This window comes from Condylura cristata, unplaced genomic scaffold (genome assembly GCF_000260355.1).
Source record: "Condylura cristata isolate star-nosed mole 26May11 unplaced genomic scaffold, ConCri1.0 scaffold00029, whole genome shotgun sequence".
NCBI classification, from domain to species: Eukaryota; Metazoa; Chordata; class Mammalia; order Eulipotyphla; family Talpidae; genus Condylura; species Condylura cristata.
Window position 1 is genome coordinate 21359136 of NW_004567130.1, and position 23013 is coordinate 21382148.

A 23013-nucleotide genomic window follows, 5' to 3' on the forward strand; every position below is an offset into this window, starting at 1 on the left:
CGGCGCCCCCTAGAGGCGCGGCCGCCCCGTGGGCGCCGCAGCGCCGCAAGCGCACGTCGTTCAGCCCCGAGCAGCTGCAGCTGCTGGAGCTCGTCTTCCGCCGCACCAGGTACCCAGACATCCAGCTGCGCGAGCGCCTGGCCGCGCTCACCCTGCTCCCCGAGTCCAGGATCCAGGTGAGCGGCCGGGGCGGGAGCCCCGTCCCTGCAGCGGAATGGCGCGGCAACCCCACGCCCGCCGCTGGGAGGCTTTTTAAGTAGTTCTGCATGCGTGCATGCAGAACTGGGGTGCAGGCCAGAGGTGCGGGGATGCGAGGACTCCCCGGAGACAGCGCGGGGAGCAGAACAGGCGGATGGTCTGAAGCACACTGTGAGGGGAGCAGCGGGGAGACAGGAGGGGTCCGCCGTGCCCTGTGGTCACTCCCTGGCCGGGGGTCGGACTCGCGCTGCAGGGGCCGCGGGCAGCTTCGTAATGCTGCGCTCTAACCCGTTGAGTCACCAGGGAGGGCGCCGGCTGGGAGGAACTGTGCCAGCATGGATTATACCCATGAGCAGGCAGGCACCCTAAGGAAGCATAAAAGTACCAAGCACCCCAGGTGTCCCAGGATACTTTAGGGGACATAAAACCACCTGCAGTCAGGTCACTCACACAGAATGGGATTCTCTGTCTGTGCTAAGAAGATGACTTTCATGAAACAAATGCATCACAGATTAAATTGTACCATTTGAGTCCTCAGCGAATGGTCTCCTGGTGGGGGAGAGCCGGCTGGTGCCCTACAACGGTCACTTTGAACCCTGAGCAGGGAGGTGGTGGGGAGCAGCGTCCCCCGCACTCCTGGGCCGGCAGAGAGGGGTGAGCAGCTGGGTCCCTTCGGCCTGAGCCCGTCGCTGACTTTCTTGGCAGCTACTGGGTGTGCAGTTCTGGTTTGAAAGGTGTCCTGTAGCTTTTGGGGGTGAAGCCTGGCGTGGATGGAGCTTCTTGGCACTGTTTGAAAAATCTGTCATAAAGTGCGTTGATTGAAACATTTTCCATGAGACTGTTGGGACTTGGTGCGCACGAGGACTCTGCCTTCTTGTTGCGGTTCCGCCACACCTGGCCTCACCCAGCGGTGGTTTAAGCAGGAACCCTCATTTTAACAGTGGGAGTGGGCTTGTTTCTGCACCCCTGCTGGGAGACATAGGCCGGCTCAACGGCTGGCATTACAGGCTTCCTCAGGGAGGAGACCTCAGGATCTGTGAGAAGTCAGTCGTGAGCAGAGCAATTTATTCACAGAAGTGAAATCCATTGAGCAGGATACATCCTTGGTTAACCTGACCCGTGCAAGAAGGAGTTTCCTAGGTTATTCTAATGCCTGTCATCTCTACAGAGTAGCCTTTCCCCCTAAAATTCTAAGTGTGTCTGTTCTTGTGACCCCGCTTCTCACGGCATCTGACCCTAGGTAACACCTCGATAGATTGAAGCGTTATTCCAACTTCGCATCTGGGAATGGCGAGACTGCATCGCAGGTCGCCAGGGGCAGAGCAAGCCCCAGCCCACGTACTTTCTGGAAAGCCAAGGGTCTGGGGCAGGGCGCCAGTTACCGTAAACTGCAAAGGCAGTAACAGCACCAGGACCATACCCAAAGCAGCTTTCCTTTCTTCCAGGTGTGGTTCCAGAACAGGCGTGCCAAGTCGCGGCGGCAGAGCGGGAAATCTTTCCAGCCCCCGGCGGGCTCAGCGCTGCTCCTCCAGCCCTCTGCCCTCGGGACTGGGCCCCAGCGGCCCCTTGAGGTGGATATGAGCTGCCTGCCTGAGCCTGATCCCTCCGGGACCAGAGGGGCCATCTCTGACCCCAGCTCTCAAGGTCAGGATTTTGAAAACTATTCTCTTCTCTCAGAAGACATTGGTTCAAAGCTGGACTCATGGGAGGAACACATTTTTTCTGCTTTTGGTAACGCTTGAGAATTCTGGGAGAATTCAGAAAAGCTCAGAGAAGGCATGACTGGCATCCAGGGAGACACCCCCCAGACACTGCCCTTTCTGACGTCCGTGCTAAGCACACGGTTGTATTAGCCTGGATGGTGGTTTTGAACGTCATCTCTCACCCGCAGAGCTTCCTCCCTTCACCTGTGAGCGTTTATCCACCCGGCACACAGGCCGGCCCCGAGGTGAGGCGTGCTGGCATTCATCGCTACCTGTGTATCTCCGAGTTTACACGTCCAATTTGGCCCGAAGCCGTGCCCCTTTTGCTAGTTTTGTTCAGATTTTTTGAACTGGTTTCTCAGAACTCATTGTCTTCTTCACAAGAACGCTCAGCCTGACTCAGTTTCTCCTTGTGCTTGATAGTTGTCATCTTCTCATGGTTCCTCCAAGGCTTAAACCTTACCGGAAGGCTTAAACTCACTCTGGTCTGGCTCCCTCAACCCTCATCCGACCACCAAGATGTACTTTTAAGATCTGGCCGTCATCTCTACAGCCATTCATAGTTCTAAAGATTCTGTGTCCAGAATTTCAAGAGCTACCTGCTTCTAGCTTTTCAACTTAAAAAAAATAATAACTTTTTTGAAATCTGTAGTAGCTTCAAACTGCTACCAAATTCTAAAACTCTTTCAGCTACTATTCCAGATACGGATACCCATGGCTTACAGGCCAGACCGTGTACGGTCACCCATGCAACATATGCCGACCTCAGAGCCAGTCTTCAATCCTGGGACATGTCTCTTTCAAAAATCCCTTTCTGAACTTTTAGTCCTGATTTTGTACCTGTTGTTTCAACCAACCACTCAGTTACCCTTAGCACTTGTTTGTACTTCTGTACAATTTAGTGGATTATTAAATGTTTTCCACAAATGTTTCACTGTAGTGCTGCTTAAATGAATTTTCTCCCTTGGACAGCTCTTACCAGAGTGCTTTACTCCGCGACTGCTCAGGTCATACTGTGTGGCAATGAAGGGCATTTCTAAAAGAGAAAAGTTTCTGTAAATGAAGGTGATAGCCAGCAATCACATCAACAGGCCTCTGTGCTGAGAAATTTAACACTTAAAAGCCTCTTCGCTTGTTTGAAATTCAGGAACATGAGTCTTTTGGTTTCAGGAGATTTCTCTTTCTCCATTTATATACTAAGCACCATGTAAATTGCCCTTTCTAGGTTAGCCTGAGAGAAATTAAAGTTTTGTTTTACATTGAGGGTTTTCAAACCCATGTTGGCCACAGGAAACCATGGGAGAGGTTTCTTTGTAAAGTATATTTTAGAGATTTGTGAGCAACCATGGGTAGGGCTGGGAACTCATGTCTTACTGTTACTAGAAGAGACTGAGCTATGCTGAATGTCCCCGAGATTATACATGCAGGTCACCCTGCTTTTCAGAAGTGTCTGTCAAGTGGCTTCCATTCTTCACTTAGCAAATCCATTGTTAAAAGCAACTAGGACGTAATTTGGACTTTAGGAGACTTGACTTCTGAATCCTTGAAACCGGTCTGAAACCCAAAACCAAGATGATAAACTTAGCTACAAGTGCTTGGTGTGTGCTCAACATTGTTCTCAGGGCCTGTTGTGGGGTAACCGGGCCTCACAATTTCACTCAGCGCACCCTTATGCACCACCCCGCAGTGGGTCAGGCTACGACCTGGCATTTCAGCCGGCCTGAGGGCAGTGGTAACAGTGAAGACGGAGAAAGGCACATGAATTCAGAAGAAAAAAATTAACAGGTAAGTCTTTGGGTAGATCATTATTGGCAAGAATCACTAGAATCTGAATTTTGCAACTAACAAAATAATTCAGAAATAAATCTGCACAACGCCTGTTGTGGTGCAGGCTTACTTCATCTGGCTTCGGCAGCTTTCTTGGGACTCAAAATTATGTTAAGCAGTGACACTGTCACGCTACGTGCAGCTGACAGAGTGACTCACTGGAGCGGCAGATTTCTTTTTCTCTGAAGAGAAGCTTCAAGTATACCCTCGGGTACCGCTCCTGCTGTCCACACAAGGCGGCACGGAGAGGCGTGAGTGGCGCTGGCCAGCCAAGCAAGGCACGATTTCAGTGCACCTCGCGGAGACATCTGACAACAAAACGTCAAAAATGTGTAGGGTAAGCTAGGTGACTTAGGAGTGTCTAGTGTTCTCCACGATGACTGAGAACTCAGAGTTGGGGAAAAAAACTCTAAAATGTTGGTATTATAATTTGAAATGACATGGTAATTAATCTCCACTGATCCCCTCAACATGATTTCGAGGAAGTTACAATTCCTTCAATTTTCTTTCTTTTTTTTAAAAAAGATTTATGTATGCATACAAGAACTGGGGTGTAGGCCAGAGGTGTGGGGGGGTGAGAGGACTCCCCAGAGACAGAGGGGGAGTGGGGCGGACCAGGCAGGGTGACTGAAATCCCCTGCTGAGGGGGGCAGCGGGAGACAGGCGGGGCCCTCCCAGTTGCACCAGCGGGGAGGGCCTGGGGAGGCCTGAATTTAAAATGTATCAACAGATGGAACACTGATCAAGTTGTATTAACTGAAAATGTAGACAACATTAATTTTCATAGATCAATTTATTCAGAATTACAAATATTAAGAATAAAAGATTTATGCATTTCTTAATTAACATAACAGTTTAGCTAAATATAAACTCTGCACTAAAGTCTTGCATTCGCACAATACCAACAAAGAATACGGAAGCATTTTTAAACTATACAAAATTTCAAATGGAAAATAATCTTGTTTTCGGTTTTATGATACATTAACATATAAAAAGCCTCATTTTATGAGACGGCCGAAAGAATCTAAGCCACTTCTATATTTTAACTCCAAATCTGAAAACAATTTATTATATTTTGACTTTATAATATTCTATAATAAAACAAAGAAAATTCCAAATGTACACTTTTTACAAGATTAACATTTCAGGCAGGGTTCCCTTTAAAGAAAAAACAAACCATAAACAAACCCATAACCAATTAAAACCTTCTTTCTGCATTTCACAGCACGGGTTATTATATTTTTTCATTATAAAATATTTTTACTTTATAAATTGTGTTCTGTTGAATTTTAACCAGTAACCTGGTTCAAAAGTTGTGCAAATAAACAAAAAATATGAAAATAGTGTGTTATCAGTCTTTTAAAAATAAATCTCATTACAGTAGCACTTTTGTCCTGAATTGATGGGAAAAGATGCCAAACTCACTGGCTGAAACAGCACTGCAGAAATGGTTTTTTCCTGCTCCTTCATTTTCTTTCAACAGACAAACAACAAAGGTTTCTTTTATAAATTATGATAAATTAAAATATTATTATAAAATGCTCTATGGAGCATGTCGCGCTTAAGTCTATTTGCCTTCTATACTGTGCAGCCCCCATCTACGGCCTGTGTCCCGGCGGCTTCCCCAGCGCTGGCGCCCACGTCCGATGGCTTCGTGCAGGCGGAGACGACCGCGTAAGCCAGAGCCGCCACTTTCTAGGCGGCATCTCCACACCGCCAGGCACCTTCACACTGCCCGCACCCTCGTCGCGGGGCCGCCCGCGTGCGCTGCCCCCGCTCCTGCACACTGAGAGACGGTCGGCGCTGTCTCCCGTGACCCGGTGCTCAGACATCTGCAGTTTGAAACTCTGGCTAATAAACACATGACATAAGCATGCTACTGCAGCTCAGTTATAAAAAGAAAAGTAAACATGACGCCGATGAGCAATGCTGGCTTAGGAAGCGGTGCAGTATATGAACGACTACTCTGGAGGGTTAAGCCTTGTTTTCCAGCAGTTAGGTTATCTGGTGTTGGAAGCCTATATGAAGGGAAAGGATGTCTCAAAAACAATGCTCTATGCCGTCGGAATAATTAAATCTTCTACTCAGTCTCTGTTGGTATTATTTGCTGCAAAGGCGTGTAAGTTTCCCATCTGGCTCAGGCCACTCTGAATATGTGCAACATGGATTTCTACATTATTCTGAAAGCAACTGAAAAAAGAACATGGTTAACCACTTTGTTTCACAAAATTAAACAAGCTTTTTAAAAAGGAGATCGGAATTTTAGTTCGGTGATCACTCCTGATGATGTCAGAAATCCCCTAAGTAGTAATTACCTGCGAAGGTACCTCCAGGCTGACTCTGCACTCTGAACCGAAACCTAATACTAAATGTCTTCTCATTCCTTCGTATAAAAAAGTCCACATAAAATTTCTATTCTGCCAGTAGACTGGATATACCTGAAATGCTCTCTCATAATTTATTTAAAAGATAAAAACTTTGTGAATACTTCACAAATATGATTAATTCTAAAAGCCTGTCCTGGAGGGCCCTCCCTGATGGCACAGTGGGTTCAAGTGCAGCGCTGTGAAGCTGGCCGCAGCTGCTTCAACATGAGTCTGATCCCCGGCCAGGGAGCGACCCACAGGGCGCAGCAGACCTCTCCTGTCTCCCCGCTGCTCCCCTCAGCAGTGCGTTTCAGTCAATCCACCTGTTCTGCTCCCCACTCTGTCTCAGGTGACTCCTCTCACCCCCCCCCACCTCTGGCCTGTACCCCAGTTCTGTGTGCATAAATAAATAAATCTTTAAAAAACAAACAAAAAAGCCTGTACTGGAAATCATTATGCATCTAATACAAAGATTGTTAAAATACTTTTTTAATGAGTTACCTGATATTAGATGCATCTATTGTACTCTTGATGTCATTTAATGAATCTGTAAGTGATTTGAATTCAAAGGAATTCAGGTCTCCTCCTTCTGCAAGACACTAAAAGGAAAAACATTTCAAAATTTAATTGAATTAACAGCCCAAATACAGACCAAGATACTTGATATAATCTATGGATTATAATTCTTTAGCAATAAATTAGTGCTAATTGGATTCGAAAGTTAAGAAAATATTTTTGCTGAAATTTACCTTAATTTGTAATAAAATAGCTGTAAGCCTGGAGATTAAGTCTGTCAGATTTTCATTTTCGACACAGGGCTGCCCCGTTGAGGAATTTGCATGCCGAACAATTTCCTGCGCTTCTTCCTCACACCTTCTCCTCATGTCTGTTGGCTGATCCGCAGGCTGGAGCCCCTGGTCTGGAGCAAGCTGGGCACAAGGGTCGAGGCATGAGAACGTGCTCGGAGGCCGGAAAACCTCTGTGCGCTGGGGTTTGTTCACATTTGGATTTTCACAAAACTAGCATTTTTTTTTAAGAGGCTCACCCTTACAATAGAGGTTTCTTCTCCTCTAACAGTCTTTTTAAAGTTTGTTTTACATCTTGACTAACTTTTGAGAAACTTCAAAGTACTAGCAAAAGAATGTAAGAAAGAACTCTTGAGAACTTTTTACCCAGATCCAGTGTTTATGGTTTACTTCACCTGACTCGACAATTAAACTTTCTATTTGTACACATGTAATTTTGTAAACACTGCTTTACCGCTAAATCTCCATTTGTTATTTCCTAAGTGCAAGGATGTTCTCTTTCATAACCATCGTGTAATTATCACAATTAGGAAACTGAACATTGACATAACACCGCTTTCTAACAACAAATTTAAACTGTTTTCCAATGACACCCTACATGTACACATCCCCCACTGCCCACTCCCCAAGCACACTGGGTTCTTTTTTTCTGGAACAACTCCTCTATCATTCATGATCTTGACATTTCTGAAAAATAACAGCCAATTGTTTTGTATGATATTGCTCAATGTGAATTTGTGTGTTTCTTCATGACTAGACTGAGGTTTTGTATTTTTGACAGGAATATCACAAAAATGATCCTGAGCCCTGGTGCATCGTGATTCGGAGACACGGTGCTGACTGCCCACCCCCGTGCGGCCTCTGAGTATGGCGTGAGGCAGCATTGCGCCAGGTCTCCTGCTGTAATGTCGCCACCTTCAATGACAAGTGCTTGTGAGAAGCTTGAGGCTATGTAAAGATTCTGCTTCCTGCCAAGTTCTTACCCAGCTGTCTCGGCAGCAGATTCTTGCCCTGACCAACTGCCACAGGATGCGGCCCCCAGGACTTTCTTCACTCGTCATGATTGTACCAGTCGACATCGTACTGTGAGACCGCTTTCCTTAAAAAACACTTAGCTAAGGTTGCATGTTCAGATTTTAAATGGACTTTTGATTATATTATTTGTCACAAGTGTTTACAGAATCATCTGTGAGTATATAGCTTTCATGCTATGGTGTGGAATGAGATATCGATCTTTCTATTGTCATTTTGAAATCCTAAATTTAATTGCTTATTAATGCACATGAACTTTATTAATGCATCCCCAAGAGATAATTATTAATAATAAGCTATTGTCCAAAAGGATAGAAACAGATCAGAAAAAAAAAAAATACTTAGCTAAGGGTCCTCCCAGGTGGTGCAGCAGGTTAAAACACAGCACTGAAAAGCTAAAGCCACTTCAGCATGAGTTCGATCCCTGCCCAAGAGGTGACCACAGGGCGCGGCAGACCTCTTCTGACCTGCCCGCTGCTCCCCTCAGCAGTGGACTTAATGAGTTGGCCTGTTCTGCTCCCCACTCTGTCTCTGGTGACTCCTCTCAGCGCTCCTGCACCTCTGGCCTATACCCCAGCTCTGTATGCATAAATAAATAAATCTTTAAAAAAAAATTAGTTAAAAAAATTGCTCAGTTACTAATCTTTGTTGACTCATGGATATTTTGTCCCATAGGTTACAATCTTTTACTGTATCACTATTCTGAAGCTTTCATTATCCCAGATTTGGCTAGTGGGAACCCTGTCAAGTTGGTTCTTTTTGAAATATTGCAATAATTTTGGGAACGCATTTTATATCCTGCAAGAGAAAATGACCCAGTCTCATCTTCCACTCTCTCGAGGGACCTGCTTCCTTTACTGGTGGACAGTATTTATATCTGGGTGCTGGGTCCAGTATCATCAGGGTGTCATTGCTCCTAAGTTTTCTCAGCAGACATACACACTTGACCACACACACATATCATAAGAAAATAAAATGAACCATGAACTCAGATGATTTCCCTATTCTACGTAAAACCACCAGGGTCATTTTAGTCTGCCCCTTCTTCCTAACTCCTACTTCCTACAGTGAGAGAAAAGGCTCCCCTATCTTTAGTATGGCTCATTACTCATTGGCTCAGTCTTAGAAAAAACAATTTGAGAACTGTTAAGTCGACACCATGCTGAGAGAAAGCCCTAAAACTAGAATTCAGTGTTAGTTCAAGCTCGCTCAACCTTTAAACTACAAGTACAGCCCAGGGTACCCGGCTCAGGCTTTGCCCCTTCCCTGTGTCGCTTACTCCTGTGACAGGGTCTCTCTGTCTGTGCTCCATTCTGAGTTCACCTGGATCTGGGGCAATGAACACTGAGAAACACCACTCCTCTCTCCTCCCCACTCTCACCCAGGCCTAGTTAGGTACCTGGGTTAGCCTTCCTGTGTTAATTATTAAAAAACTGAGTAGACACGGCTCTCCCTGGTGGCGCAGCGGGTTAAAGCCCAGCACTGAGAAGCTAAAGCCACTTCCGCATGAGTTCGATCCCCGCCTGCCCCGGGGGTGACCACACGGCGCGGCAGACCTCTCCTGACCCGCCCGCTGCTCCCCTCAGCAGTGTACTTCGTAGATCTGCCTGTTCTGCTCCCCACTCTGTCTCTGGCGAATCCTCTCACCCTCTGCATCTCTGGCCTGTACCCCAGTTCTATATGAATAAATAAAGCTTAAAAAAAAACCAAAAAACAACTGAGTAGACACATGTGGATTTCATTTCTGCTTATTTTTGTTTGCCCCAAAGATAACATATTATATATTTTTGTGCAGTTTCCTTTTTTCACTTAATATATAGCCTATCAATCACTTCACTATCGGTAACACCCTTACAGCAGCATGTACTCTATTGTGTGGCCACATCGTAATTTATTTAGCTAATTGTGTGTATGGGCATTTAACTGTTTTCTAATACTTTGCAATTATCAATATTACAATGAACATCCTTGCCTCAATACTTAACAAAATTTAGTTGAATTTAGTAAGTATTGAAAAGCACAAAAATCATAAAGTATATGTGTCAAAACATTTTCACAATCAAACATGTCAGAGAAATTTAAGAAATAGAGTATTACCAGTCTTTCAACAGACCTTCCTTTCAAGTGTAACACACTATGGGTCACCACCATCCTGACTTCCAGTATCATGGATTAGCTTTTGGTGGCTTTGAGTTGTATATAAATGAGATGATGCACTATATATTCTTTTGTGCCTAATTTTATTGATGACTTTATGCACGGCATGGCATATAATTACATTCATTCCTTCCTATGTCTGAGTAGTATTCCACTGTGTAATTATATGAGCATTTATTGATGCATTCTAGTATTAAGGGGCATTTGGGTAATTACTAATTTGGAGCTGTAATCAGCATGATCCTATGAATATTCTATTCTGTGTCTACACATTTACCTATCTATTTGGTACACAGGTTCTTGGCTATGTTCACGGTTTGAAACCAATTATTTATTTCCACAGAAGTTTTGTAAAAGTGGAGCTATTTAACTTCACTAGAAAATAAGCATATTGTCAGCGGACACACACGAGTGTGACATCACACCACAGACTGAGAAGCTGCCCACTCGTGTGTGGGTCCGCAGCTTTGTTAGCTTGGTCCTGTCCGCTGGGTTTGCTCCTCTCTCGGATCGCTGCTGGTCTGCACAGAGAAATCTATTTGCTAGGATGACACATGTTGCTATATAAGGGACAACAAAATACAAAAATAATGGATAACTAGAGGAATGATTAAAGTATACTCAGTTTAGTTATAGATAACCAAGTTCATTCCTCTCGGTTTCAATTCCAGCGAATTGAAGGCATCACTTGTGAAAGATCTTGGGGACATCTCTTTCTACGGGACTAGTTTCATGAAAGTCTATCTAAGACTCTCACATCACAAATAGAGGAGGCTTACTGGAAACACGAAGCCACTGAAGAATGCATATGAAGAATGCATATGTGGGCGTATTTTAACTTAATCTCAATCACTTGAATTCTTACCTTCTAGAAAGAAACTCAAAGTTTAGCAGAAATTGGTGAACCACTTTTACATGCATAATTAATGTGCATCACAATGCTAATGATGACTCAAGGATCTGTGAGTACACAAGCACCCCATGAGCTGTGTGTTGGAAGTTCAAGCTTGCATAATTGTCATGTAAAACTTAAAGAAGGAGGAAACAAATTGTATACACAGCACAATCATAATTTTGTGAGAAAAAGCGCATTTAAAAAAGAGTAAGAAGAAACCAGAATGTAGTCTCTAGAAAAACAGAATTAAGAGTAATTTTTTTCTGAATGCTACATCATTTTGTAATTCAAACAAAAAATCCAACAGGCTAGCTATCTCACTGTGTATGAGCTTTCTTCGACAGCGATGCTGTACGGGTATGTAACATGTGGCTCTGCTAAAGTACCTGGTAGGGATTTAGGTAGGTCACATTCTCTAACATGTGAAGGTGACAATCCAGGCTTCAAATCAAACAGTGGAGGCAAAGCTCCTGGGGGGAAATTCATGCAAATTACCTCATAGCAGTACTGCTGGACTTTATGTAAAACTTTGTTTAAGTCCTTGTTCAGCTGTTCAAGCTCTAGAACAATTGTTGCGTATCTCCGCTGAAATTCAATGCTGATGGGCATGGAATATGATTTCTGAGAAGGAAAAAAAACAGATTTTCATCAGGGTTTTTTTTTTTTTTTTGGAGCAGTAAAATTTCAGTTATCTAATAATTTCAGTTATCCAAAACAAACTAAAGATTATTAAGATTGTTACACTTTTTTTTTTTTTTAAGACCATTTTTGTATGAAAATGGTCTTACTGGCAGCCATCCTCTACCCACCTGTGACTATGCAGGTGCTTCTTTCTACCCACCCTCTCCTTCTGCAGGGCAGCTGCCTCCTCCTGCCCGTGACCTACACACCTGGGCTCCTCGGCACTGACCTCCCTCAGCAGAGGCCGCTCTCCTAAGGCCGCCCACCTGCGACATGCAGGCCTCTCAACAAACTTCCCCTTTCAGGGCAGCTCTTCCTGCCCGCTTGTGCCTACGCCAAGTGTCCTTTGCTCCTCTGTCCTTTTCCCTAATAAGCCTGCTCTTTAAAAAAAGAAAATGGTCTTATTGAGAAGCTCGTTCTATAAACAGTGTCATGATTTCTGCCACTTGCTTTTTTCAAAAAGGAGCTCGTGGATAAATCAAATGAAATAAAACTGGTGAATCTACATACATATTCCTTAACCAGTCTATAAATTTCTTAGTTTTCAAAATAAAAAGTTGGTAAAAAATGACATGAACTCATTTCTGGTGTTCAAGTTATTTAAACTCAACTGATTCTCCATCTGGAATCAAGTCAATGTAACAATGATTAAGAGCACAGGTGTTTGAATCAGGTCATGGATGTTCACATCCCAATGTCACCACTGCCTGGCTTGTGAGAGTTTAAGCAACCCGTGAGGCTGCGAGGCTGTCTCTGGGCTCAGCCTCCGCATGTGCCAACGGGACCTAAGAAGAGTGACTCCTAACAGGGCTTCCCAAAGGTTAGACGAAGTAGTGTATGCTTGCACACTGCTTCCTGCATTTTTTCTTTCAAAGATTTACTTACTTGTGCACACAAGAACTGGGGTACAGGCCAGAGGTGGCGGGGAGGGGATGAGAGGATTCACCAGAGACAGAGTGGGGAGCAGAACAGCTGGGTCTATGAAGTACACTGCTGAGGGGAGCAGCGGGGAGACAGGCAGGGTCTGCTGTGCCCTGTGGTCACTCCCTGGCCGGGGATTGAACTTGTGCTGTAGGGGCTACTGACAGCTTGACAGTGCAGTGCTTAACCCTTTGTACCACCAGTAAAAAAGTTTAACACCGAAGGAGAAGAGTACACAACATATAAGTGTGCCATTCAATTATAATAAATACCTGTGTAAAAATAATAGTTCCTAAAAGTTTAAACACAGGGCCCCTCCCTGGTGGTGCAACCAGTAAAACACAGCACTACGAAGCGTCCGCAGCCCCTGCACATGAGTTCAATTTTCCACCAGGGAGTGACCCGCGCATGGCACAGCAGGCCTCTCCTGACCCGCCCGCTGCTCCCCTCAGCAGTGATTTCACTCGATCTGCCTGTTCCGCTTCCCACTCTGCCTCTGGGGAATCCTTTCACTGCCCTCACACCTCTGGCCTGTACCCCAGTTCTGTATGAATAATAAATCTAAAAAAAAAGTTTTAAAACAACATGACAGTACAGGCACGTGACAGAAAAATCCATGTGCTAAACAAACACAGCACATGCTAAACTGAAAAATACTTACCCGGGGAGAGACGTAAAGATGACTATTCTCATTAAAGTTTACAATATTTTGATTAGTAGGAATTATTTTAATAGTAAATAAAATAAAACATAATAAACTACACCATGCCAACTAGATTTCTACAATTTTTACATGCCAAGGCAACATCAGATTTCAAAGGTTTGCTTTGTCTCTTCCTTTGTTTTCTTTATATTCTACATGAGTAAAATCATCTGGTATTTTCTTTCTCCTGCTGACTTATTTCACTTAGGACTGCTGTATCCCTCTGGTTTCACCATGTAGTCACAAACGGCTAAGTGAAATCTGACTGCAGAGCTGAGACTTCCAGAAGGGGAGAGCTGAGGTGTGAGAAGCACTGCAGGGAGAGAATTCACGGACTATCGGCAGAGCATCTTGGGTGCTTTGCAGGGGATGTTGCCTGGTAACATGTGTCTGAAGAGGTGTGTGTGGCCCTATTCTCTAAATCGTATTCATGTGTAAACCTGTTACCTGAGTAAAAACGGATATAATTAAAAAATAAAAAACAACCCATACACAGTGCTATGAACCCAGTCTTATCTCATTAAATAATTTTTATTAATATAAATTAAATATAAAGTAGGTTAAGAGTACTAGGCTAAGGCATTACTTTGTTAATTTACTTAGCATGTATTTGGTAAATAGACAGTAAATGAGGAGTTAAAAATAATATTCATGTCAATGTTTTCTCCCATAAAATATTTAATTCCTTAGATATGTATACCCTATTTTAGAACTGTAGAAAGGAAAATGAAAAACAAATCCTTACCAATTTTTCTGCTTCTGTGTTCATTTCTCTTAATTTCTTGATATGTTCCTTTTTAATCATGAGAATTTTTGATAACCTAGTCTAGAGACAAAGAAGAAAGATGTTTTGGAATAAACAGAGGCATTCAAGTATATCAGACATCAAATTTCAAAATTTTCACTGATATTTTAGCAACAGATTTCAGTGTTTCAATATAAATATAGCACAGACATTTTATAAGTATGATTGACTGACGAAAAAACATTTTTTAAAAACCCACTGCAACCAGGACATGCTAAAAGGACTGAGAAGTCAATCTAAGAAGTTGGGGGTTTTCCCCTTGTAGAACTGGGGTATAGACCAAAGGTGAGGGAAATGAAAGGACTCCCCAGAGGCAGAGTGGGGAGCAGAACAGGCCGACTGACTGAAACACACTGCTGAGGGGGCAGCGGGGAGATAGGAGGGGTCTGCCGCGCCCTGGGGGTCACTCTCTAACTGGGCTGGAACTCAGTGACAGGACTGAGACTGAACCCCTAGGCCACCAGGGAGGCCCAATCCGAGTAAGTTTTCATTGTCCCAAATGGGACTATTCATGCCCCAGTAAGAAAAATACCTGCAACAAATGAAAACACAAGTGATCCAAAAGGGGTTTAGAAACAGGGCTGCCAGCTGTCGCCTGTCCGGGCCGGGCGGCGGCCCCCGGGCGCATCGCAGGCGCTCGGGCTCTGAGCTCCGCCCCGCTCCACGCAGTCCTGGCTGGTGCCAGCACAGCGGCACGCACGCTGGCTTGCTCAGGCCTCTGCTCATTGCCCGTAGGGTCTAATAAACACATGACATGAGTTTTTAAACAATCAAGACGTTCAGAGCAACTCTTACCACTTGGATAAGGAATTCTACTGGAAAACCACCTAGCGTTTCGGTATCAGAGCCAGCAAGTTTACTTCTCCAAGGTGACTGTCCTAGTAATGGATCATTGTCCTATGGGAATGAAAAGGAATCATTTTAACCACTGGCTGTTCCAAAGAAAGTATCTTACTTCTAAATAAAGAGCAAATCCTATTATAACTAAACATACTTCAAAAAGGAAAATATTTCCAGAATGGAAGCACCTTTTCACTTACTTAACATTTAATAACTGAAAATAACGTATCACTGCAGCTGCTATAGTAGATGTATGTATATTTTATAAGAGTACAGTTCCCATTTAGAATAATTATTCCAATGACTGATGAAATTTACACACTGTCACTTACTGTCACTGGGGACTGGAGAGGAGGTGTATAATGTAACCGGGGCGGAGTCATGAAGAAGCGAGAAGGCCGCTGTTTCTGTCCAAAGGCAGCGATTGGCATCGTCTCATGAGGCTCATTGCTCTTAGGAAAAAGAGAGTGAGGAAAAAGAGAGTGACCCACAAGACTTGAATGACTCTACTTCTTATGAACATGGCACTTCAGCTGGAGATAAGCACTGACTCAGGGTTCATCACAGAATAGATGAAAGGACTAGAACTCAGGACACACTATAAAGATAGGACTTTGCTACTAAAGGGACAGACCCACAAAATAGAAAGACTCAAAAGATCAAAAATAGTTAAGAGGTTCAAAGATTAATATTAAAATGCTCTCTCTATATAAAATATTTAATATTAAAATATAAAAATGATCACCTTTATCTATCTGGTAAAGACTATTTGAATATTATCTTCTGTAGTCAAAGTCAACTGTTACCTCACCAAGGAGAACTATCTGGGTAATTTCTTAAAAGAAATTACATTAAAGAAGCAAAAAACAATTTTCCTTTTTTGAAAGGGGAGGTTTAAAGAAAGGTTCATTCCTTAATGAAAAAACTTAGTATTGGTATACTTTGCTCTATATTTAGTTCAAATTTCTTTTTCCCATGTTCCTCCTCTTTAAAGTGCTAAATTTGATAAGGAAACTCAGAAAAAGCAACAGGGCCACAATCTTTAAACAGCGTGGGTCAGGAGCTGCTCAGTAGTGTTAGCCCTCTCCTGTGTTATCAATAAACTTCTTTTGGATTTTTCTTTTACCAAAAAGAAAAAAAGAGGAGATATATAAGAAAAGGAAGATTTTTCTTTTCCTGGGTTAAATAAACTTTGATTTTTAGTTACAGTTCATAATCCTTTAAAAAATCAGGTTTATAACAAAAAATGAAAAAGGATGGTTAAAGGTGAACAACTGAATTTCCATTTCTGTAAGTTCATATTCACTTTTTAAAACTTTATTAAATATTTCAGAATATCCAGTCTTAAAATTATTTTAACTAATTAGAAAGACACATAATTTCCATGAAAGTGCTAAATGAAACGTGATCATGAAACAATGGTCCTGTTTTAATATCAGAAGATATCAGAAAATCAAAGGTCTGAATTATAGTCTCAGCTTGGTAGGAAACCAGCTCTAAAGTCTTGAAGTCACTTAGTACACCAAAGTTCAGCTTTCTCATGCAAAAGTAGGGCTAATTAATACCTACCCTGCACAATTATTAAACAAAATAGAAAAAAATTGTATGTCACTTTAAACAAGATTGTTTTATTTATGCATACAAGAACTGGGGTACAGGCCAGAGGTATGGGGGGGTGAGAGGATTCACTGGAGACAAATGGGGAACAGAACAAGTGAGTTGACTGAAATACACTGCTGAGGCGAGACAGGAGAGGGCTGCTGCGCCCTGTGGGTCCCTCCCTGGCTGGGGACTGAACTCGTGCTGCGGGGGCTGATGGCTTCCAAGTGCTGCGCTTAACCCCTTGCGCTATCAGGAAGGCCGCAAGAACAAATTATCAAGTGCAAGATGTCACTTCCTATTTGAAAATCACTTGTAACAAGAGAACTATTTTGGAAGTGTTGCCTTGTACAGCTATTCCCCAAGATCGTTAGGCTAGAAACAATTAGTTCTGTCACCTTGAAGTGCTGTGTGAGTAAGGTAAAACAGAGGGAGTCTAGATTCTGGAAAATGTGTAAGAGCCAGTACAGTCTGCGCTTGGACTAGTAGGCAGGGCTTGGAACCCATGAGGATCACCTCCTCTGTGCCCTCAAATCTTTGATTGTCATAAAATATGAACTCTAAGAGAACTCCACAATACATACTGAATAGGTATGACACACAAACGTATTAGCAATACTACTTACAAGAACCTCATAGTCAGGGATGGTGTGGGTCCCAAGTCCTGTCCTGTCAAAAGTTACTCTATAGGTAGCATTAAGAGTATCCACAGCATCTATCTGTCCAGTGAACAGACCATCATGCACACCACGTAATCGCGCTATGGAAAAGAAATAAAAAGGAGTGTGACATCTGGGTGATACGAACAATTGTCAAGCATAAAGCTTCTCCAAGCATGTAATTTGAAACTTAGAAAAGTACAGTACTGGCATTTAATATAATTTCCAAAAAAGCACACTTTATTCTTGACACATGAAGTCACATATCTACCAAACTAAGAGAAACTACTTTTAAATCGCTGCTTAAAACCCCACATTGCTAAAAAATAAGTGAACAAAGGAATTTTGGTAGTTACATTCTGGAGTGAAACACTAGGTGCAGCTCAGCAGCCTCCCAAGGAGGCTGGTCAATAGAGAAGGAGGCCGTGCCGAAGAGCGCTTCCCTCAAAGGCACCTGCCTGCAGGGTTGGCAACTGGGACTTGCCTCGGAGAGACACCCCGTAACACTGCACGAGCACCCTGCACTGATGTGGTCACCATGCCTGCCCGCGCTGTCCGTGAGTACAGTGTGCTTTATGATGGACACCTGCCCTCTGGGGAGCTGGAATCTAAGTGGAAGATGCCTGTGTGATCAGACCCCGATAAAAATCTCAGGCACTGAGTAAGCTTCCTTGGTAGTACAATTACAACTTGTTGCAGGAAAAGTGAAGCAAGTCTTGTGTGACATAACAGGGAGGAGACTTGGAATTTTGCAACAAGTTGTTTCTGGACTTGAGATTTCTTTGCTAAGTTTTGCTTTGTGGGCTTCTCTGTGTAACGTGGTGGCCATGTGCACACTACTCTGTGCTGGGTACTTGAATCTTTCTAATTAACGAGGCTTCCTAATTAATCACCAACCTGGGGGTGGTCTTGGGGACCCTCACACAGATGAATTCTTGTGTCACTATTATTTAAATCCAGTTTGAGCATCAGGAAAATCCTAGCAAACATCCAACATGAGCAAAAAATATAAGAACAATGGCATTTTTAAAAACATTAACTAGGAAAAGTGACATATTTCATATGGGGGGGAAAAGCCGAATACACAATATTATATTAACAGAATACACATTCAATGTAAAATTGTTTAAAAGATCTAGTTGCTTAAAATACAATTGGATGGGATTAAAATGACATTCTCAGTCTTTGAAAGGTCAATTAAGGAAGAAGTAAACAAGATTACAGAAGATATGAGTAATAATATTGAATAAATAAGTATAAGAATAGAAAAGGACTTCTAGTTACGGCAGTGTGAACAAGTTGACAATTCTTTCCTATAAAAGACAAGATTGTCAAAGAAAGAACAGGGACCAAATCAGAAAACAAGCAATGTTTACTGCTGAAAAACTGACAGAGTTTCAGGTAAGGACAAGGGAAGTCAGCTGAGACATTTACACTCCCACCACCACCACAGCTGGATGGGCCACAATGGTTCTGCTGAGGTAGCCTGGTCATGAAGACCAGCAGGGCCACCAGGTGAGCCTCCGTGGCCCACACGATGAACCCCGCAGCTCCTAAGCCGGCAGGCCGCTCTGCAGCGCTGGCTGCGCAGGCAGCAGGCAAGGCGAGATCTCAGGGGAATCTCGGGAACCAGGGCGCGCGAAGGGCAGCAATAGCGCTCCGTAAAGGCGCGGCTGGCTGGGAGACACGCGAAGGGGCGGGAGTGTGCTAGGAGAATCGGCCAAAGGTGAAAATGGAAGACCTGCGCGCGTGATTCCCAGCCTCCACGCAGGCCTTTCTGGATGGTGCTATTGAGAACAGCCTCTGCTAAAGCCTACGCAGACAGGAGCAGACCTGGAAGCCAAGCTTGAAAACAGCACTAACTAAGCAGAGACAGAAGTGGCTACAAAGGCAAGTTACTCAAGCAAACTAACAACTCAAAAAGTCAGAGCACAGTTACTTCAGTGCATTATCTAAAATATCCAACTTCCAAGGTAAACGTCTTTGGAAACACACATAGGACAGTACTTAAGACAAAGCGTATGCTAGGTCATAAAACAAGTCTCAATAACTTTGAGTCAAGAAAACAAATATTTCCACATTTTAAGAGAGTATCTTGACTGTGACCATTCCAGAGCGCACTGCCATGCCGCTGTAACTCCTCAGTTACGCATGTGGCTGGGCGCTCAGCAGCTCTGTCACCCACACACCTTCGGGAAGCTAGCTGTTCAGATCTTCCCCCAGTTTTTAATCAGTTCTTACTTTTCCTACTGTTGAGTTTTAAAAGTTCTTTGTAAACCTTGGATAACAGAATTTTTTAAAAAAAGATTTATTTATTTATGCATACAAGAGTGGGGGTGTAGGCCAGAGATGTGGGGGTGAGAGGATCCACATAGACAGAGTGGGGAGCAGAATAGGCCAATCTGCTGAGGGGAGAAGAGGGGAGACAGGAGAGGTCTGCTGCGCCATGTGGGTCACTTCCCTGGCCGGGAATCGAACTCGTGCTGCAGTGGCTGCAGACAGCCTCACAGTGTTTTGTCTTAACCTGTTGTGCCCAACAGAAAATTTTTTAACTCAGATACATCATTTGCAATTATTGCTCCCAGTCTATCTTCTCATTTGCATTCAAAGATTTTATTGTGGCAAAATACACCAAAAAATGATCAAATTAATTATTTTAAGCATACAGTTCAAAAGTATTAAATATTCCTAATGTACAAGGATCACTCACATCCAGAATTCTTTTATCTTGTAAAATTAAAACTCTATACCCATTACATAATAACGACCCATCCCTCCCCCCATCCCTGACAACCACCATTCTACTTTCTGTCTCTATGATTATGACTATTTTAGGCAGTTCTAAGTTCTAAGTAAGTGGAAGCACGAAACATTCACCTTCTGCGACTGGCTTATTTCATTTAGCATGATGCCCTCAAAGTCCATCCCTGTTGTCACAAATGATAGGATTTCTTTCTTTTATATGGCAGAATTAATAGTCCTTTGCAAATATATAGCACATTTTCTTTAACCATTCATCTGTCAGTGAACAGTTGTTTCCATATTGTGGCTTTTGTAAGAATGCTGCAAGGAGCATGGAGGTGCAGAAATCGTTTGAAATAGTGAATTCATTTCCTTTGGATAAGGACGCAGGAGTGCAATTACTGGATCACAGAGTATTCAATTTTCAATTTTTTGCAGAACGTCCATTACAGTGTTTGCTACAGGGCCACACCAATGTATGGAATACACTCCCACCAATAGTGCATCCAGTGTACCCTTCACTCACACCCTTGCCAACTCTTATTACTTACTGTCGTGCTTATAAATCACCACCCTAACTTTGTGAGATGACATATTATTGTGGTTTGGGTTTGCATTTTCCAGATGCTTAGTAATGTTGAACACTTTTATATTTTCTTTGGAAATGTCTATTCGGGTTCTTTGCCCCATTTTCCAATTGGCTCATTAAGGTTTACTTGCTTGAGTTATATCAGCTCCTTGTATGTTTTGGGTATTCACTCCTTTCAGATACAGGATTTGCAAATATCTTCTCCCATTATGTAGGTTTCCTTTCCATTTTAACGAGTTTCTTCTGTTGTGCAGAAACTTTTTAGTTTGCTGTTTCTCCTTGTGTTTTCTTCCATAGAGTTCGTTAGTTTTCTTTAAGTCTTTAATCCTCTTTGAGTTAATTTTCGTGAATGACTTAAGACAGGAGTGCAATTTATTCTTTTTCATGTGGAGACCTAATTTTCCCAGCACCATTTAATGAAGAGACTATCTCCTCCCTACCCCTGCCACTGAATATTGTCGTTGCCCTGTCATATATCAGCTGATCCTCTATGCAAGGATTTATTTCTGGGTCCTCAGTTTTGTTCCACTGGTCTCTGATCTGTTTTCATGGCCACACTGTTCTAGTTACTACAGATAAGTGTAGTAAGTACCACCAGCTTTGGCCAGCTTTAGTCATCCTTCTTAAGATTACTATTCAGGTAATTTTGTTCCACATGAATTTTAAGATTGTTTTTGTTTCTATAGAAAAATGCCACTGGCATTTTATAGCAACTTTAACAATATTAAACATTCCAATCCACAAACACAAACTATCTTCCATTTATCTTTCTTCTTAATGTCTTAGTTTTCAGTGTACAGATCTTTAACCTTCCTGATCACATTTATTCTCTGTATTTTAGTGGTTTTGATGCTATCATGAAAGTTTTCTTGTTCACATTATTTTGTTAGTACATAGAAACACTGATTTTGTATGTTGATTTTGTATCCTGCAACTTTATCATCTACCTTTCCTCTTCAATATAATGAAAACAGGTATCACTTTTATAAACAGGTAAAATGATATAAATATGTAAATCAAAGTTGACTTTCTCCCAGAAAATATTTCCTGATTAAACCAACGATTTCCAAACCTTTTAGTATAATGACTAACCTATTCACTTAATACCTTATTATCTTATATTATACAAATTGTAACTTTACCAAGTTATTAAGGATTAACTTAAATTTGAGATTTTGGCAGTACCTTCCCTCTATGTTACAAATGAAATATAGATACAAACAACCACATATGCAAAATGAAAAAAGTTATACCTATGAAACTTTGAGCTTACACCTACTGAATAACTTCACTTTATGCAGTCATCAGGAATGGGGCCTAGATCACTGGTGTCTGTGGTGGTAGAGCGCTATCAAGCAAGCAGCAACAGGCCAGGAGGGACCATCGGGCGCAGCAGACCTCTCCTGTCTCCCCACTGCTCCCCTCAGTGTATTTCAGAGGATCTGCCTGCTCTGCTCCCCACTCTGACTCTGGTGAATCCTCTCACCGCCCCCCCACACTTCTGGCCTATATCCTAGTTCTTGTGTGCATAAATAAATAAATCTTAAAAAAAAAAGCACGAGATCACAGGATCAATAATCACAAGAATAGCAGTGTTGTGAATTAACCAGGTAAGTGCTTAGGCAAGGAAGACAATAATATGGAAGTAAAGGACAGAATAATTAAAAAAATAAAAATTTTAAACAATACATAGCTATACTTATTCCAGTGAATTCAAATTTAATTTTTGTGGCAGTTTGCTTTAGTTTGTATTGTTGTAGACACTAACAAGTAAGCAATACTTTTTTACTTTAGAAAACAGACTTCACACATGAAGAAAATAGTAACCTTTTCATTATATTGCTGTAGAGCTATTGTTTAAGCTTTCTAAATTTAAAAGTCATTTCTCTAATAGGAATTATCTTGATGAAGAACTACAAATAAAAACAGTACTTAGCTTGTCTTCATTTACCTGTAACTTTGGTTCCAATAACCAGGGGCAAAGGAATTTCATCTGGGAGATCTTTAAATTGTGAAACATCCGCAACTTTCCTTTGTTGTAAGAGCCTTATTTTCTGTCGCTTCTGTTTTAATGCTGATCTTTCTTCCTCAAAAAATGCAGAAGAACATCTAGGATAAATTATAAAAACCATATAACCAATAACTATCCCACAGAAGACTTCAAATAAGATTATCCATCTTGGCCTCCCCAGTGGCCTAGGGGTTAAGTCTCAGCACTATCATGCTCTAGGCCTGATTTTGATCTCCCCAAAGTGCAGCACACATTTCCTGTCTTGCTTTAGCAGGGTATGTCAGTCCATCTGCAAGGTTATCCATCTCACTGTTCCCTATTTTTCTCTTTTACTTTTTTGAGAACTGTATTTAAAAGTGGCTTCTTACAAATAATACTTATTGGGCCTCCCTGATGGCACAGAGATTTAAAATCTGAGAGCTATCAAGCTACCGCCAGCCACTGTGGCATGAGTTCAAACTTTGGCCAAGGAGCTGACT

At 42.4% G+C, this 23013-nt stretch overlaps 2 protein-coding genes across 2 annotated transcripts in view; one reads left to right on the forward strand and one right to left on the reverse strand.

The window, feature by feature from the left end:
* Positions 1–2: 2 nt before the first annotated feature.
* Positions 3–5406, forward strand: MIXL1 (Mix paired-like homeobox; the record flags this gene model as incomplete). Its single annotated transcript, XM_004690759.1, has 4 exons — positions 3–176; positions 1644–1929; positions 2090–2146; positions 5357–5406. Coding segments are annotated over 4 exons (567 nt in total), but the record flags the coding sequence as incomplete, so codon positions are not given.
* LIN9 (lin-9 DREAM MuvB core complex component) overlaps positions 4886–23013 on the reverse strand; it is a 39408-nt gene continuing 21280 nt past the window's right edge. The window contains exons 7-15 of the mRNA XM_004691034.2: positions 22475–22632; positions 17160–17293; positions 15267–15386; positions 14890–14991; positions 14035–14115; positions 11480–11605; positions 6844–7023; positions 6596–6693; positions 4886–5918 (exon numbers count right to left, since the gene is read on the reverse strand). Of these exons, the coding sequence (XP_004691091.2) occupies positions 5813–5918; positions 6596–6693; positions 6844–7023; positions 11480–11605; positions 14035–14115; positions 14890–14991; positions 15267–15386; positions 17160–17293; positions 22475–22632 (1105 nt within the window). The 3' untranslated portion in view covers positions 4886–5812. The remainder of the gene's footprint in view (positions 5919–6595; positions 6694–6843; positions 7024–11479; positions 11606–14034; positions 14116–14889; positions 14992–15266; positions 15387–17159; positions 17294–22474; positions 22633–23013) is intronic.